Source organism: Sparassis crispa (assembly GCF_003851025.1).
Source record: "Sparassis crispa DNA, contig_000015F, whole genome shotgun sequence".
NCBI classification, from domain to species: Eukaryota; Fungi; Basidiomycota; class Agaricomycetes; order Polyporales; family Sparassidaceae; genus Sparassis; species Sparassis crispa.
In genome coordinates, this window is record NW_020939762.1 from 379,081 (window position 1) to 394,679 (window position 15,599).

The 15,599-nt window shown below is 51.1% G+C and overlaps 7 protein-coding genes across 7 annotated transcripts; 2 read left to right on the plus strand and 5 right to left on the minus strand.

Moving 5' to 3' along the window:
* Window positions 1-827: 827 nt before the first annotated feature.
* On the plus strand, window positions 828-3,242 carry SCP_1601310 (Multifunctional cytochrome P450 monooxygenase af510; the record flags this gene model as incomplete). The annotated part of the gene is made up of 14 exons (XM_027764581.1): window positions 828-945; window positions 1,018-1,191; window positions 1,257-1,386; window positions 1,441-1,629; window positions 1,693-1,838; window positions 1,893-2,011; window positions 2,066-2,183; window positions 2,237-2,250; window positions 2,302-2,468; window positions 2,525-2,547; window positions 2,607-2,688; window positions 2,756-2,878; window positions 2,940-3,086; window positions 3,152-3,242. The coding sequence occupies 14 exons, from the start codon at window positions 828-830 to the stop codon at window positions 3,240-3,242; spliced, it is 1,641 nt and encodes a 546-aa protein (XP_027620382.1).
* Window positions 3,243-4,060: 818 nt separating this feature from the next.
* Window positions 4,061-4,695, minus strand: SCP_1601320 (hypothetical protein; the record flags this gene model as incomplete). Its single annotated transcript, XM_027764582.1, has 3 exons — window positions 4,061-4,332; window positions 4,385-4,479; window positions 4,532-4,695. The coding sequence occupies 3 exons, from the start codon at window positions 4,693-4,695 to the stop codon at window positions 4,061-4,063; spliced, it is 531 nt and encodes a 176-aa protein (XP_027620383.1).
* Window positions 4,696-6,102: 1,407 nt separating this feature from the next.
* Window positions 6,103-6,822, plus strand: SCP_1601330 (hypothetical protein; the record flags this gene model as incomplete). Its single annotated transcript, XM_027764583.1, has 1 exon — window positions 6,103-6,822. The coding sequence occupies one exon, from the start codon at window positions 6,103-6,105 to the stop codon at window positions 6,820-6,822; it is 720 nt and encodes a 239-aa protein (XP_027620384.1).
* Window positions 6,823-7,966: 1,144 nt separating this feature from the next.
* Window positions 7,967-12,167, minus strand: SCP_1601340 (hypothetical protein; the record flags this gene model as incomplete). Its single annotated transcript, XM_027764584.1, has 15 exons — window positions 7,967-8,197; window positions 8,250-8,305; window positions 8,398-8,463; window positions 8,570-8,622; window positions 8,687-8,772; window positions 9,941-9,947; window positions 10,001-10,060; window positions 10,117-10,466; window positions 10,529-10,790; window positions 10,890-10,977; window positions 11,027-11,152; window positions 11,205-11,308; window positions 11,365-11,505; window positions 11,560-11,903; window positions 11,961-12,167. 15 exons carry the CDS (start codon window positions 12,165-12,167, stop codon window positions 7,967-7,969), a joined length of 2,181 nt encoding a protein of 726 aa, XP_027620385.1.
* Window positions 12,168-12,474: 307 nt separating this feature from the next.
* SCP_1601350 (hypothetical protein) lies at window positions 12,475-13,722 on the minus strand (the record flags this gene model as incomplete). The annotated part of the gene is made up of 3 exons (XM_027764585.1): window positions 12,475-13,125; window positions 13,178-13,501; window positions 13,552-13,722. 3 exons carry the CDS (start codon window positions 13,720-13,722, stop codon window positions 12,475-12,477), a joined length of 1,146 nt encoding a protein of 381 aa, XP_027620386.1.
* Window positions 13,723-14,350: 628 nt separating this feature from the next.
* On the minus strand, window positions 14,351-14,779 carry SCP_1601360 (hypothetical protein; the record flags this gene model as incomplete). Its single annotated transcript, XM_027764586.1, has 1 exon — window positions 14,351-14,779. One exon carries the CDS (start codon window positions 14,777-14,779, stop codon window positions 14,351-14,353), a length of 429 nt encoding a protein of 142 aa, XP_027620387.1.
* Window positions 14,780-15,139: 360 nt separating this feature from the next.
* Window positions 15,140-15,580, minus strand: SCP_1601370 (hypothetical protein; the record flags this gene model as incomplete). Its single annotated transcript, XM_027764587.1, has 1 exon — window positions 15,140-15,580. The coding sequence occupies one exon, from the start codon at window positions 15,578-15,580 to the stop codon at window positions 15,140-15,142; it is 441 nt and encodes a 146-aa protein (XP_027620388.1).
* Window positions 15,581-15,599: the final 19 nt, after the last annotated feature.

Below are 15,599 nucleotides of genomic sequence, written 5' to 3' on the forward strand. Positions count from 1 at the left end.
ATGGTGGTTCGTGCAAAAAAAGGTTACATGCAAGGTATCCGTTATTGGCACTGCAATTTCGTCGGACCTTGGAATTTGGGTCTCAGCGGATTCTCTGTCGGGCCGCGGACTTTCAATGAAGACCTAGTGCGCTGCTCACGTGCCGGCACCAGAGAATCGATATCTGAGTTTCCTGAGCTATGCCCAGCAGAGGGTGGTGTTTTCCAAGCTTCCTCCGACGGCGTCGTATGTGACTGTTCAGGTATCTCAATTGAACCTTGAATCGATACGGTCTTCAGGCTCTGCTTGTCAACGTTGCTCACTGCCTTGCATGCTGGGTTGGTCAGGACGTTGCACCAAACGCCGGATCCGATTTCCATCGCTGGGTAGACTTCGGAGTGAAGGAGATACCATGCATTGACATTTCGAACGCCTGAGGAAGGTCGAAGATTGTTCTCAACTCGCGGCAGCTTAGTTTGTGCACGGTGTTACCTTGCATGTTGGCATTTGCGAGAGCCACTGGCAGTCAATACCTCGTCATCTGGGTGAATGGGTGCTCGTCCCACTGGTATCTCCACGGGCCAACCGACTGTGATTCTCTCATGAACAGTTTCATCTTCCCCGAACTGTAGTATGTATCTCGATACTGTCGGCATGGCCGATGGTGCCTTTTTCAAGCTCGGCCTTCTGAGCTAAAGCTCTTTGCTCAGCAATGGCTGGACCTGTTGTGACCATATAGGTACGGATTTCCATAATGTTGGCGTTCTATCAAAACGAGATTGTGGATATCCTAACTTCCTCTCCCAAACGAGATTGCCGATCGATGCAAGGTATTAGGTGATACCTATATGCGTAGCATTAAGGTTCCTCTGTCGCCCCCACCGCCGGCTCTATTTCTCACAATTGTCACATTGGGTCCAATCGTCCGCAATGCGGCCATCCAGACTCCATGCCATGCGCCCAGTGGTAGGCTGCATATTCCAATTTCTTACATATATAACTGGCTCAACATCTCATTCCCCTCTATGGATTCTGCAGCAGTGCCCCTTTGTGCATGCGTGGTCTTACTGGCATTCATATTACTTGGGCGGAGGCGTAAGTCCACATTGCCTCTGCCGCCTGGTCCTCCTGCAGACCCGATCATTGGACACCTTCGAAAATTTTCTTTTGCTCATCAGCATGAACTCTTCCGCGAATGGGCAGCCAAGTACGGTGAGGATTGATTGACAATGTTTTAGACTCTGTCACATTTCTGATGACGAGATCTGTCATCTCAGGAGATATCTTCCATCTGCATATCTTAGGCCATCACCTTGTTGTCCTAAATTCCTTGCGAGTCGCGACTGACCTCATGGATAAACGGAGTGCCAAATACAGCGACAGACCGTCATGCACAACCTTGAAATTGTAAGCTTGTTGCTCATATTCTTGCGTGGAGTGTATGCCTTACCGGATATGTAGGACGGGCTGGGACGTCAGCGTCCCATTCATGGAATACGGCCCGCGATGGAAGATACACCGCAAGATTTTCCAAGGATACTTTAACGAGAACGAGAGCCTCAAATATCGTGCGCAGCAGACTAAAGGAGCGCATGTACTTCTGAAGGATTTGCTGGTCTCACCCCACGAATTCACTACCCTAACACAACGGTACGGTCCTCTTGCCTGGCTGACTCTTCAAGTGTCACGGATCAACTAAGTCATTCCTTCTAGGTTTGCCATGAGGGGTGTCTTGGAGATAGCGTACGGCCATCAGGTGCATTCTGACAATGACGTGTACGTCAAACTCACAGCGGATGCGCTGCATGGTGCCGACGAGGTGAAACTTGGTGCCTCACCAGTCGACTTTGTGCCTTCCCGTCCGTCTTGCGTCCACTCATTCGCTGTAGTCGCATGGACTGATGTGATCGTAGTGGTCCATCTGCCCCATTGGCTTCCCGGATGTTCGTCTCTTACTTCGGCGGCGCGTCGCTGGCGGCCTGCTACAAGAAAGGTGCACGACTTCCCGTTTGATGACGTGTTGAAACAGATGGTGCTCGCCACTATGTATGCTCATCTGATCATCGAATACTGATTTGGCCTGCAGGATGCGGGCGTTGCTCGGCCGTCATTCCTATCTTCGCATCTGGAGCAATACAACGCGGAAGGTGCCAAGAATTACAATTTGGATGACCTCAAAGGCGCTGCTGCCACCATTCTCATTGGCAAGTCGTCTAATCATGTTGCACAGCCATACATTACCTGACCCTCAGGTCAGCTGGTAGCGGAACGGTTGGGATCTCGCTCTTCCGCTGGTATTCCTCTCAACTGAACCCACTGTAGACATGGTCCCTCATCCAAACCTTCTACTTCTCTATGCTCCTGTTCCCAGAGGTGCAGCGCAAAGCGCAGGCGGAAATTGACCGAGTGATAGGTTCCGATAGACTGCCAGACTTCAGCGATCGCGATGCACTGCCTTTCGTAGAGTGTGTCTTACAGGAGACTATTAGGTACGTCACTGCGGCTGTCCGTGCGAGGGCACCTAGTGACCCGTCGTGTATGTCAGATGGCATCCTGTTGCTCCTCAAGGCTAGTCCTACTGATGTGTGGTTAGACACGTCGACGGTTTGCTGATCTTCCACGTTTAGGCATCGCACACCGGTCTGTTGATGATGACATATACCAAGGGATGTTCATCCCAAAGGGTTCGATCGTATTCCCCAATGTCATGTAAGTGCCATTGTCACTGATCCGCACACCTTATCCTAACATGAGCACTGTCTGACTGGTATCCCAGGGCAATGAGTCGCGACGAAACAGTGTATAAGGATGCAGACGCCTTCTATCCCGAGCGTTTCCTTCCCGCACCTGCAGGTCCCGGCGAGCCATATCTGGGCGCCGTCTTCGGGTTCGGTCGGCGGTACGTACCAGCACATCGTGAACACATTGCTGATTAAACACTGCTCATGCCGTCCCCGCAGAATCTGCCCTGGGCGATACTTCGCGGACAACAGCGCGTGGATCGTCGTCGCGACTGTTCTCGCGACCTTCGATATCTGCAAGGCTATCGATAAGACCGGGAAGGCCATTGAGCCAGACGTGGCATTCACGACGGACGGGCTGGCAAGGTATGCATCCCAGGAACTCAGAGGCGACGTGGCGATTCACTGATACGGCATGGCCGCTTTCGCAGCCGTCCAAAACCGTTTGAATGTGTATTTCGACCGCGCTCAGAGATGGCGAAGAAACTGATTATGCAGCACGCGAATCTGGGTGAGGATTGATCTTATACTGATGACGTTGTAAGCTTTCCGGTTTGTTTGATGATTATCCATTGCTCGAATACTATGTCGCTCGAAGGAAAATACTGTATCAGTATGTACTGTGTGCTTCGTTCAAACAACGAGAAAATGATATAGGAGTCTAAGATAGCAGTGCTATAAGAAAGGGTGTTTGCGTTGCAGTGAAGTTGGAATCCCGAAATTGTCGGCCAGCCAATGAGCTGCTGAGTGGAGGCTGCGTCAGACAATTGGCCAGTATGCGAACTCGAGTTCAATGCCATGCACGGCGTCAACAGAAAGCATGCTACAGAGTCCACCAACTTCCGATCTCCGCTATCTCGACAATGTCAGCATATGTTAACTTGTGGACGTCCGGTGGTTTGGTTTGGGGATAATCGAAGGAGCGATGACCCTCCCCACTCTAGTCGAGATCTAGGTATGCCTCCGTGCCGCTTGGCGATCAGATGAACTTTTCAAATTGTGACGGAAAGAGCAAAGGTATGTTTTGTGGAAAGCAAAGAGGTGATGATGGAGAGCATGTTCAGATTAACACCATGTGGTTACCTGGCTTGATGTTGGAGGCCGGGCAGTGCCGCGGTAAGGCTATCCTCATTCAATATCAGTAATTTTCTTCCGATCGTGATTGTTTGGCCTATGTTAACCCAATTCCTGTATAGAAATAGTTGCCATCGCAATAGGTATCCTGGTGTGAGGGTTGCCCACAGTACTAATGTCTCACATTTGATTCGTATGTCTCACGTTCGCATTCTCTCATAGTAGTGAATGAGAGAAGGCGAACGTGAGACATATGAATCATTCTTTCAGAGAGTATAATCGTCGCTCGAGGATCGTTCCATTGCAATTCGGATTGTCAGAGCATGCTCATCTTTGCCAGCGACGTCAGGGACTTGCAATTGAGAGGTCTCCGTTGCAGCCATCACGTGCCAGATGGAGACCGGATGCTCCTTATCATGCCATATGGTGCCAGATGGAGACAGAGCCCATGGAGAAAATCCCGATTCCTGATGGAGAGTCGCCTTGCTGAACAAGATCTCTGAGCTCAAAGAAATGTGAGAGTTCGATCTTGCAGGAGCTATGATGGTAGTTTTCATCAAGTATTCCAACACTGTAAGCGGAGGCCGTACCGTCAGGCGGACCCGCGCTCTCCGCAGCACTCTGAGAGACATAATTCACGTTGCCTCCAGTCGGGTCGGCCTGGTCGTAGAATTGCCATTCATTCCTGCATTGCGTTCAGCGCCGTGTTCTGAGAGAGATAACGCGCTAGAACATACAAAAAGTCCTCGCCCACATATTTGTCCACAAGGGTGTAGTTGGTGGAGGAACGGCGGGAACTGCGAATGGCACCTGAGTGCCGGCGGAAGGAAACCGCGTCGTGAGCGCCGGCGAGGGCAGCTAGAGGGAGTGAAAGCAGAGCAGCGGCGAAAGCAGAGCGCATCGTTAGGTGAGACGAGCAGTAAAGAAGGAATGTAACGTAGCGAGCGATCCTTAACGAAAGTGGTGGTCGAGGGGAGAAAGTCTGCAACGACACGCCTTTTACATGAGACAAGTTAGTCTCCCAAAGGCAGACTACAAAATCAGTCCTACGAGAGGTGGGAGGGACGGACTGATATAGGTCTGCTTTCAAACGCGCCCCTTTAGCCGTCGCTCGTGAACGACGATGCCGAAGCAATGCCGGGATTCCGGCCGTGTTGCCGGCCGCGGGTTCCTGCCCGAGACAGTGGTTGTCGCGTCGCATCAACACGTTCTTGAGGCCTTGTAAGTATGCCTTGGTAAAATATGTACTCATACCACAGTCCTGTAGGCTGTCGGTAATGAGTCCTCTACACCAATCCGTCACTACGTCCCGATCGCAGACTTGACACGACTGCCCTCGCTTTCACATCTACAATGCGTAGGCTTGACTCCGACCTCTTGCCGTTCAAGATGACATCATGAGAAACACAGTTTTTCCGGAGCCCGTTGGTGTGATTGCGAGGACATCAGCTCCATCTAGTGCCTTGCAGACACCTTCGAGCTGATAATCGTGGGGGTCACAGTGTACAGATTTGGCCAGGATTTGACAGCACAAGAGCTGACCTTCAGGTGATCTGAATTCAAAAGAACGTGGCCCAATAAATGTAGAATCTATTACTACATTACGAGGATGGTAGCTGAGTGAACACTTAGAATGAAACTATGCGACGAGGACGACGCCCTCAGGCTGAAGGTGACGCGTCGCGTTCTACAAGATCCACTTCATGCGTTTCGGAGATCAACATGCTTATGTAACTCCAAAATGGCGAGCGACGGTGTTTACCCCTCAAATGAAAGCAGACTAGAGACAAGTGGGGAGGCGCAACGGCGGCCTCTAAGGCCCATGGACGCTTAGTCAGCGGCGCGCCACAGAAGAAGTGACCCACCTCGTCCTACCGTGTTCGCGACTACCTGGGCTTGAAACCAAGCTGAAATATATACTCCTATGAGATTATATGGCCTTGGACATAATCTATGACTATATACTGTGTTGGGAATGCCCGGAGGAAGCGATCCGAGGGCACCCATGGAGCCCGCCACAGCGAGGAATAATTATGTAAGGGAACTTTATATAGAATGTATATAAAGAAATCTATTTCGGGAACCCGGCTGAGTAATCGGGTCTTCCCTTCATCCGAAACATCATCGCGATATTCTCTGGGAATTTACCTATTATTCTCAACAGGTTATGAGCCCCGAGACCGTCTAAACTCGGACTTGTATCCTACTGCTGCTAACAACCAATAAAACTATCCTCACCCATACAAGAAAAACTACCCCTGTTCCGGGCGACAGGATGTCGAACGATGACAAGGACATTCCGAACAGTATGTATCGGATCCATCCTCTGAAGGAGGACAACTGGATGCCGTGGAAGAGGCGCATGACCGCGTTCCTGGACGAGAAGAAGCTTCTCGGCTACGTCACCGGTGAGATACAGAAACCAGAGCTGAGCGCTAATCTGGATACCAGAAAAGCGCGCAATGCCGAGATTCAGAAGTGGGGCGAGAAGGATCAGAGGGCGAGGAATTTGATCATCATGTGCCTGGACGATGCACAGGTGATTCATACGGAAGGAGCGACAATGGCGCATCATATGTGGGATCTGCTTCGCACGGTAAAGGAGCCAAAAGGACAACATGGGATTATAGCGTTGAGTCGAGTTTTCTATGATTACCATGCTGACGAAGGCGTGAATATCCCGAAGCACATCGCCAAGCTTCGGGAGATACGCAAGCAATTACAGACGATGGGAAAGCAAATAGCGGATGCAGATTTTAATGGGATCCTCATCAAGTCCCTGCCCAGCAGCTGGGACTCATATACAGCGTCATACACTGGCGCGATGAGTTCTCAGCCAAACTCTCTGCCAATGACGACACCGGAATTGATCGCTGTAGTCATCAGCGAATATAGGCGCTGTCTCGACCGCGATCAGCATGTCGAGCCAGAGCAAGCACTTACCACCCAGAGCCAGAAGCAGAAGCGAGACTCGATCAAGAAATGTTCCATCTGTCATAAGATGGGACACATGGCTAATGAATGCTGAAACCGAGGCAAGCCCATCTGTTCCAATTGCGGAAAGTTCGGGCACGTCGGGAAAGATTGTTGGGCCAAGGGCGGCAGCAAGGAGGGACAAGTGCCTTCCAGAGCGGGACTGTCCAATGCCCCATATCGAGGCACATCATCTGGAGAACCTCCATACAAGCGCCAAAAATTCGAGCAGACGCGCGATGCTGGCGGCAAAGGCAAGGACAGAGCGCACGTTGCATGCGAGAATGATAAAGAAGATCACGATAGCGATATGGTATCCTTAGGCACTAGCTCGGGGAATGATGATTTCGATTCCTTCTACGACTGGTATGCCAATTCAGCGACAACGTTGCATGTCGCAAAAAATCGCGATATATTCTTAACCTACAAACCCCTCGAGCATCATGAAATAAGCGAACTTGGCACTGTCCAAGCCTATGGATGGGGAACCATACAGCTCGAAGGTAAGGTAGGTAATAGAAAAATTAAGTTCTAATTGCATGATGTGCTATATACACTGCAATCCCCATGCAATCTACTTTCAATACCAAGACTTGACGAAGCCGGTGGCCGAACAGTCATGGGAGATCGGCGTGCAATCTTAATTGATCGTCATGGAAAAACCCTTGCTGTCACCAAAATGAAAGGTAGATTATATTTGTTGCATGCCCGAGCGGTTAAGCTGCAACAAGGGAGTGCATACATAGTGTCCGAGAATGACCCGCACACCTGGGAAGAGTGGCATCAATCATACGGACACATCAGCACATCAGGAAAAACACTTCTGCTCTGGGTCACTCTAGGAACATCACATTTTCCCAGGGTGTCCCAGAGCATCTGAGAGCATCTGAGTGCAGCCCAGGTGATCCTAGGATATCCAGGCTTTTCTAGAGCATCTCAACAGTACTCTGGGCACTCAGAATTTGCAGTAGGAAGCATACACTTATAGTATGGCTATGATAAGTCTGAAATATCACTTCTTGCTGCACACAGTGGTTTAGTACAAAATATATTTTACTTGCATAATTCAGCAATCTTTACTATCTAATGTGCACAGTCAGCCAGGTGAGGGTTGGCTTACCTTAGATGAGGATCACAGCCATCGAGCACATGTCCTAAAAACAAAGGCTGGTCAGGAGCTGCCAGTTCAGGTAAAAATATCAAATGGGAGGGGACCTGTAGATGAAACATCGCGACAAGCACGATGCGGATGGAGGAAAGAGGACGACAAATGAAGGATGGGAAGCGATGTATGATGACGGACATCTCATAAAGGGGGGACACACAAGCCGGTTCACATGCAGGTCCTCCTCAAGCATGAGGTTGAATGTGAGCGGCGCGAGGAAGATGACGGCCTGCACGTCGTCGAAGGATGGAATCCAGTGCAGGCACTGCATATCCGTGTCAGATCATTTGCCGGAGGTAGATGAGAGGAGGATGCACATTGCTCCAGCTCCTGCCGACATCGTAGATGTACCACTCCAAGCCGGGCAGGCCACCTGCACGGGAGGGATAGCATTGCGTGAGGGGGCAGCAGAAAGGACAAATGGTGAGCTCAGAATGGAATGATGGGGGCCTGGACAATACGCACCGCTCTCCATCGTGAAGTGGTCTTCTTCCACACTGAGTGTGTGAAGATGCGTGCGAATAATGTCATCTGCATGGTGGCATCGCTAGCACATTATCATGGCGCACACACGCGGGAAGCCATCACGAGAATGTGAGCTGCGAGATGGGATGGATGGCGGAAAGATGCAACACACCATCTGTCAGCTGATAACTGAGCGTCATGATGTGCACAGTGTCATTCAAAAAGCTGTGCATAATGAAGAATGTGGAAATCAGAAAATGGTGAAACACTGTAAGAGAGAGAGACTCACAAGCCGGGCATGTCCTGGAGCTGCATGCCCCTCCGCTTGAGCACCACCCTCACGACGGGATCCTCCCAGAAGGTGACGATGTCATCCTTACATGCAGCCAGCGTCCGGGTTCATGTCATCGACGTGCTCCTTGCCCTTACTGTTGGGTAAATTGACACCGTTCACCGCTACGCCAGAACTGGCAAGCACGCTGGCTGCGCCCTTCCATGCACTGCCTGTTCTGATGCAGACATCACCTGCAGGCCCTGTGATGGTGTCATCTCGGGGGAGCAAGGCCATGGTGAGGGCAGCCTCGAGCGGGAGAAGCACATGCAGTCACCTGCACAGCTGGCAATGGGTGTCGGTGAGAGGCGTGATTGAGCACCGGATGGAGGTAGATGTGGATGGGTGCGACATGTGGTGGGGAGCGGATGACAAGGGGAGGAAAGACAGTGCAGGATGGTGCGAGGATGAGGAGGTAGAGGTTGAGGCATGCATCTTTGTCAGTTATAAAGGATAATCTTGAGTGCTAATAAGCACAAAAAAAGGATTAACTTCCCGCTAATTAGGCAGGCCCTTCTGGGGAGGGTTTATCTACGGATAATCCCTCTCACTGAGAAGAGTGTATCAACCATAGATCATGCAGGATTATCCTCAGATCATCCACTTCTTATCCCAAGATAATCCCCTGAGTGATCGTGTAATCCCTTGAGATCATCCAGGATTATCTTCACTTATCTCTCAGAGTTATCACACAATAGAGATCATCCATATATAAAGTATGGATTATCCTTCATATTAAGCAACATAAAGGAGGGTGAATCTAAAGGATCAACTGAGGATTAACTAGAGATAATCCTAGCATGAAGATCAAAACAGAGACAAAATGTGAGTGAAGGTACAAAGGATTAGACAAGGATATCACAGTAATAAGGATTCATGAAGGATCAAGGAGAGATTAATAAAGGATAATAGTGACAGACATAGGGATTAAGGAACAGTTGGGATCAGCATAGGGATTAAGGAAACATAGGGATCAGCATAGGGATCAAGGAAACATAGGGATTAACATAGGGATCAATGCATAGGTATCAGAAACAGATCAAGAGGAAAATCAAGTATAACAGAAACATAGCCACAAAAAGGAAGGTGGTTTGCGATAGAAGACTGATTACATCAGCCAAGCGAACATGTAAACAAAATTTACTTGCGGGTGTGAAGAGACTTCCGTGGTTGAGCAGTAGCGCGAGTGCACCGCTTCTCCACGACACTGACCACGACACTGTAGAATAGTGAGCTCACTTGCAAGAGAAGTAATGATAAAATACAACATACCTGCACTTTTTGTTAACCGCCTGTCCCGCGGCCTTGGTGTTCGACGTAGATGTAGATGCACTGTGAAATATATGTTGCTATCAATCAAGAGGTGTTCAGCTAAAGAGACAACATACCGCGGGCCTTGTTTCCGTTTTCTACCCCTCGTCACCTTCACCACCTCTTTAATGCTTCCGCCATCCTCCTCGTCATCGTCCTCTCCTTCTGCATCCGCATCGCTCTCATCATCGCGTTCGCGCACACTGTCTGCATGCTGCCCGTCAACCGTGTCCTCACGGCCTGTGACGACCTTGTCACCCTCACGCCTGACCTCCACGCTGACAGCGTCACCCGCAGTGGCAACCCCTTTCCTCTTGTTGACTGTGTGCTCACCATGAGCGACCGCAGTCTCTGTGGCACTATGCTTGAGAGCGCGCATCAAAATATTGTCCGGGTCCAACGGCTCGCCATCATCATCGACATGAGTCTACACCGCGATGTCGCCATCAGTGCCACTATCACACTTATTGGCAGGACATGGGAGCTCACCGATGTGCTCACAACCACCCGCTTCCGTGAAGGTGTCTGGGCAACGACATCGTCGTCGTCATCCTCCTCCTCCTCCTTCTCCTTGTCGGTGGCATCACCATCACGAGCGACGGCATCACCGTCAGGAGCGACAGCGTCACCATCAGCAATGACGGCATCACCGTCAGGAGCGATGGCCATCTCGTCGACACTTGGCCCTTCGAGGATGTCACCATTATCGAGTATCGTGCGTCTTCGAATAGCGGCCAGGTCGACCACAAAGCTGAATGACCCGTCAGTGTCTTGCACATCATACATTTGGAGGTATAGCGCCATGACCTGTGCAGGCTTCATCTTCACTGGGTCGCCTACAGATCCTCACCAATCCGCGGCAACCAATTCGCATGCGATATCGCCGAGTGCATCCCACGGGAGTTCAGGGAGATCCTCAACATCGGTGTGTGTGTAGACTGACGAAAGTAATTAGTACGAGAATGAATTTATAAACAAAATACGTACACCATAACTCTTCCATGTATTCCTTCAAGGTCTTCCCTACATGCATTGGAGTCCAGTCTTCCTCCATCTGTGGGAGGACGGGCTTGCCAACGTCATCGCGTGCCCTGGGAGGATCACGGTTCACCACTGTTGATTGTATTGTAAGTATGAGAGTCCTGCGCGAAGCAATGAAACTTACTGAACGCTTGGGCCATGAAGTGTTCCCAGCGTGCGTCTTCAGCTTTATTTCCACCTTCAAAGGTGGAGAATGATTCGGTTTCCCCGGCGGGCATGATATCGACACTGCAAACATACTGTAAGTGAATTTCCGTGGACAGATATGGAGAACGAGAACTCACCAAGTGGAACGGGGAACTCCCTCTTGCAGCTTGTACACCATGCGCAAATGGAAGCCAACATCCTCTCCTGCTTGCCAACCCTTGCTTCCGATCAACCCCTGGAGGGCCGATGCAACCTTGACAAAAAGTCCTTCTTGGTTGCTAATGTCACTGGTGAGCCTCAAGTCGTCACGCAGAGCTACGACTCGGACTCACTCAGCGATGAGGTCATCAATGCTCAAATTCTCCCGCTCCTTGCGCAGCTCCTCCGCCTTCTCCTCCCAGGTGTGCTTCTCCTCATCTGATAGTGCCTTGAAGCACTTGGACTTGACCGAGGAGATGACGGCTGCGCGGTTTGATTCGTTCACCTTCCCCTCTGCAACCTGAGATGCGAGCACCGCCTCCCAAATTTTGTGACCTTCGTCATCCTTGGCCCATAATGCACTGCCGCCACCGCTACGCTTGCGCGCAATGAACATGTTCTTGCCCCCGGCATGGAACTCGCGTCGGACTCCTTTACTGGTGCGCGCGCGGGTGTTCTTGAAGAACACCTGCGCTTTCTGTATGTAAATAGAACGGATGAGAATCGTACCCTGAGAATGAATGTGAAGGCTCACCTCATGTGCCATGGGGAGAGCTGCCCTGGCGAAGTGAGGGGACACGTTCTGCAACGCTGCAACTGCAGCCTTCAAGATTGCTGCTCGCTCTTCACTACCCGGCTTGTGACTCAAGTATTCGGCGTGTTTCTCGTCCAGCACAGCGAGCTCCACGGGGCGCCAGCTTATGTGCTTCTGCAAGATGACTTCAACGGAGGGATCTGCCATAGTGAAAGCTACTGCGGGTGCGCGTAATGTAGGGAGACTCACCAAATTTTCACCCTTATCATCCGTCTCCTGAGATGCATAAGCCAATCGGTATTGTATGTTTAGCCTCGCGTAGTCTCGCAGAAAAAATATTTTGTGGCGCTGTCACTCCGACGGTAAAAGTACAATCTTCAGATCATATACAGATATGTGAGATCTCACCAGGATTGGATTTAGCATTGCGGAAGCATCCCGATCTGAACAACGAAAGACAGTGTCAGCGGGTAATATTTGTTGACTGTGGCAGAGCGCACTATTCTGAACCAGTCTACATAACGTAGTAATATTCCTTGCCATCCACAATCTCGATGATCTCACCCAGGACGTCATCGTTAGGTATGATCTCCGCTTCCACCTCATCGTCTGTAAGCTCAATGTCACACTCTATCACCTCACGCGCCTTCCCCTTATCCATCCGTCTGAATTTTCTACCCTCCGTCCCCACATCGGGTGACAGTGAACGCTTGGCCACGCATCTGCTCGAGCTTGAACTGCTAGCAGCGTCGCAAACCCGGCTGGATGAGGACGTCGAAGGCATCGAAAGCGTGCTTTGAGATCCACCGGAAGATGAGGATGGGGTGGTGAGAACGTTCTTCGCAAACGTGTTGATAGCGGCCATGAGCACAGGCAGACGCGCAGTTGCTGAAACCTGTATGTTAGCAATCTGAGCAGCGCTCGGATTCCAAGTGCTGCCCTTTTCGCGGTAAACAGGAGTGTCGCCCGGAAGCAAATACTGCTTATCCGTGTGCTTTGGATCGTCAACAAACTTCTTCAAATGAGGGCAGTACCGCTGGTATGGCGATAAGCCTTGGGAGTCATCGATAAGCACCGTCTCGATGAAGGACTGCTTGAACTTGAATTCAAGATAGTCCTCGCGCCGTATTCCCCGTGTGGGAATAATGAGAGGAATATCTGAACCCTGCACACCGCATTAGCAAGCTCACCGGTGGTCACACGTGAATGTTACTTACCTTGCACACCACGAGCACCGACATAGTGGCAGAATTCAAGGGAGGGCGACCGCAGCAGCGGAAAACCGGTGAGGTGCTAGGAGAACTCAAGAGCGGGCTGCTCGGGGGCGGGCTGCTCGGAGGCAAGCTGGTGTCGATCATAGGACTGGTGGGCGGTGGCATGGCCTCGGATTGAGGTTCATCAGAGTGCAAATAGCCCACGCCGCCTAGTACAGGGGGCGGACAGAGAGCAGCAACGTCCTCATGGCACTGGGCCATATTACCCCGCGTCATTTGCGCTCGAAGCCTTTTGAGATGGTGCCCACACATTGGAGTAGTGCGACACTGAATGAGATCAGAAAGAATGTAGGTGCATGAGTACAAAGTGGACTTACAATCTCGAAGAGCACCCCAAGGTTCTCAGCATTGGTCACACTGTAGCTGGCCACAACAAGGTGACACTGCTCCGGTTGCACCGAGCACATTATCAACGAAGACAGCAAGACGTTGCGTCGAGGGAGAAGGCTGTCGACAATGGCCTTGACGTGGGGGTCAGTGCGAGCCATGTTCAAGTGTGAACACTGCAGTTCAATGCGTTCGCAGCACGGCTTTTATACCAGAAACAGTGCAAATAAATGCATACAAAATCCAGGTGTATATGACACGTTGTACTGTTCGAGATCTATCGGGAAATTACCAGTGTGAATCAGCCTGCAAACAGAAGTCGTCGGTTATTGAATTAACTATACATGGTGACCACTTAGCTGAATTTGAGTGTAGCTGCTCTGAACCGATGTTGGCGATCTTCGAGACAAGGCAGCACTGTCACCCGCGTAGATAGTGCATTCCAATCAAGTCGGGCATGTCATTGCTGTACAACAATACATAAATTGCAGAATGAACAGCCAAGCACTACGCGAATCGGATGGGCGCAACGGGGAGACGGTGAAACTGGTGCATGAACGTCTACACATACAAGCGGACAATGCTATCCTGCAAGTGATTGTACTCATCTGCCTCGCAGACGAGCAGAGTGTCCACATCTATTCGCAAGTCTTCTGGGACATCTGGCCACCGTTGCATGACTGCGAGGAATGCACTGAGGCGGGGACGGCTCCGCTCCCATCCTGGCGCAGGCGCACGAACCCAATGGAAAGCAACGTCATCTTCACTCCAGCACGGTGCGACCGTCAGTCATGACCTGGTGGCACGTCTATCCCACACCTTGGCCACTTGTGCCTCGCGTTCCCACTGATGTAAAGAGCCCCATTTGCTCATGTCCAAGAGATGAGCATTCAATGCACGTAACTCGCAGCACCAGTTGGTCTCATGCAGCTCCCACAAGATCTGCTCACAGATGTCGACCACATTATCCAGCGAGATCGGGTCCTCGCCCCAGGAGGGTTCCATTGTCTCATCGTACCAGCTCATCCGGCCAGTGGCAGCAAAGAGCTGACGAATATTTTGTTGCCGCTCATGTTTATCCTTGGCTTTCTTCGCCGTGCTCGATTTGCTGGCGACAAGACTTGCAGTGTTCGCGTCTGATAGCCCATCACCACTTGATGTTGATGCACCCTCACACGCCGCTGCCTCGCTCTCGCCCAATGTCAAGGTGGCTGACATAGCGCTCTGACCTTCCGCAGTCTCATCCAGACTGTAGTCTCCCCACAATGCATCCCTCCATTCCGCTATCTTCAGTGGAAGCCCGCCAATCGTCGGATCTAAAATTCGTTGACGACAAAACCCGCGGATCTGCATGAAATTGTGCAGGTACTGGAAAAGCTTGTCACCGGTGCAGTCAAGCACAAAAGGCAGCGAGAAAAAGTATGTTGCCACCCGTGGCAGTGCCATCAAAGGAGGCACACCCGAGAGGGCGGCATTCCACGCATCGCCGAGTAACGCGCTGGGCTTGTGCAACAAAGACGGATGGGCGGGCTGCGATGCCCCCACGCTAGAACTTTCGGTGTTGCGATTTTTTTTTCCTCATGTGCCATGGTGCATACGCTTGGACTTTTTGGCGGACTCCGCGCTGCCCGAGGGCTGCAAATCGGCTCGGCCGTCACTCTGCTGTGTGGTTGGGAGTTGCATGGATGGGAGTTTGTCATCCTTCTGCTTCTTCTGCGGGGGTTGTTCAGCAGTTGAGACTTCGGATGTGCCTTCGAGCGGAGGCAGGCCGGCAGTGCAGACAGCAGCCATAGCCTCATGCAACATCCTAGCGGGCCATTCACCCGCACGGTGCAAGATTCCCGCAAGGTCCATCTCATGCCTGAGCAGGCGTGGCCACGACATTTCCAGGCTTAGCTCATAGCTCACCAACACAGGACTAGCCCATTTCTCGATCTTTGTCTTCTCTGTCTTAGTCTGGATGAACCAAAACGGTATGCCGATGCGGAACAACGAATGCGCGATGTTGGTGTCGTTCATGAAAGCACCTCATACAGGC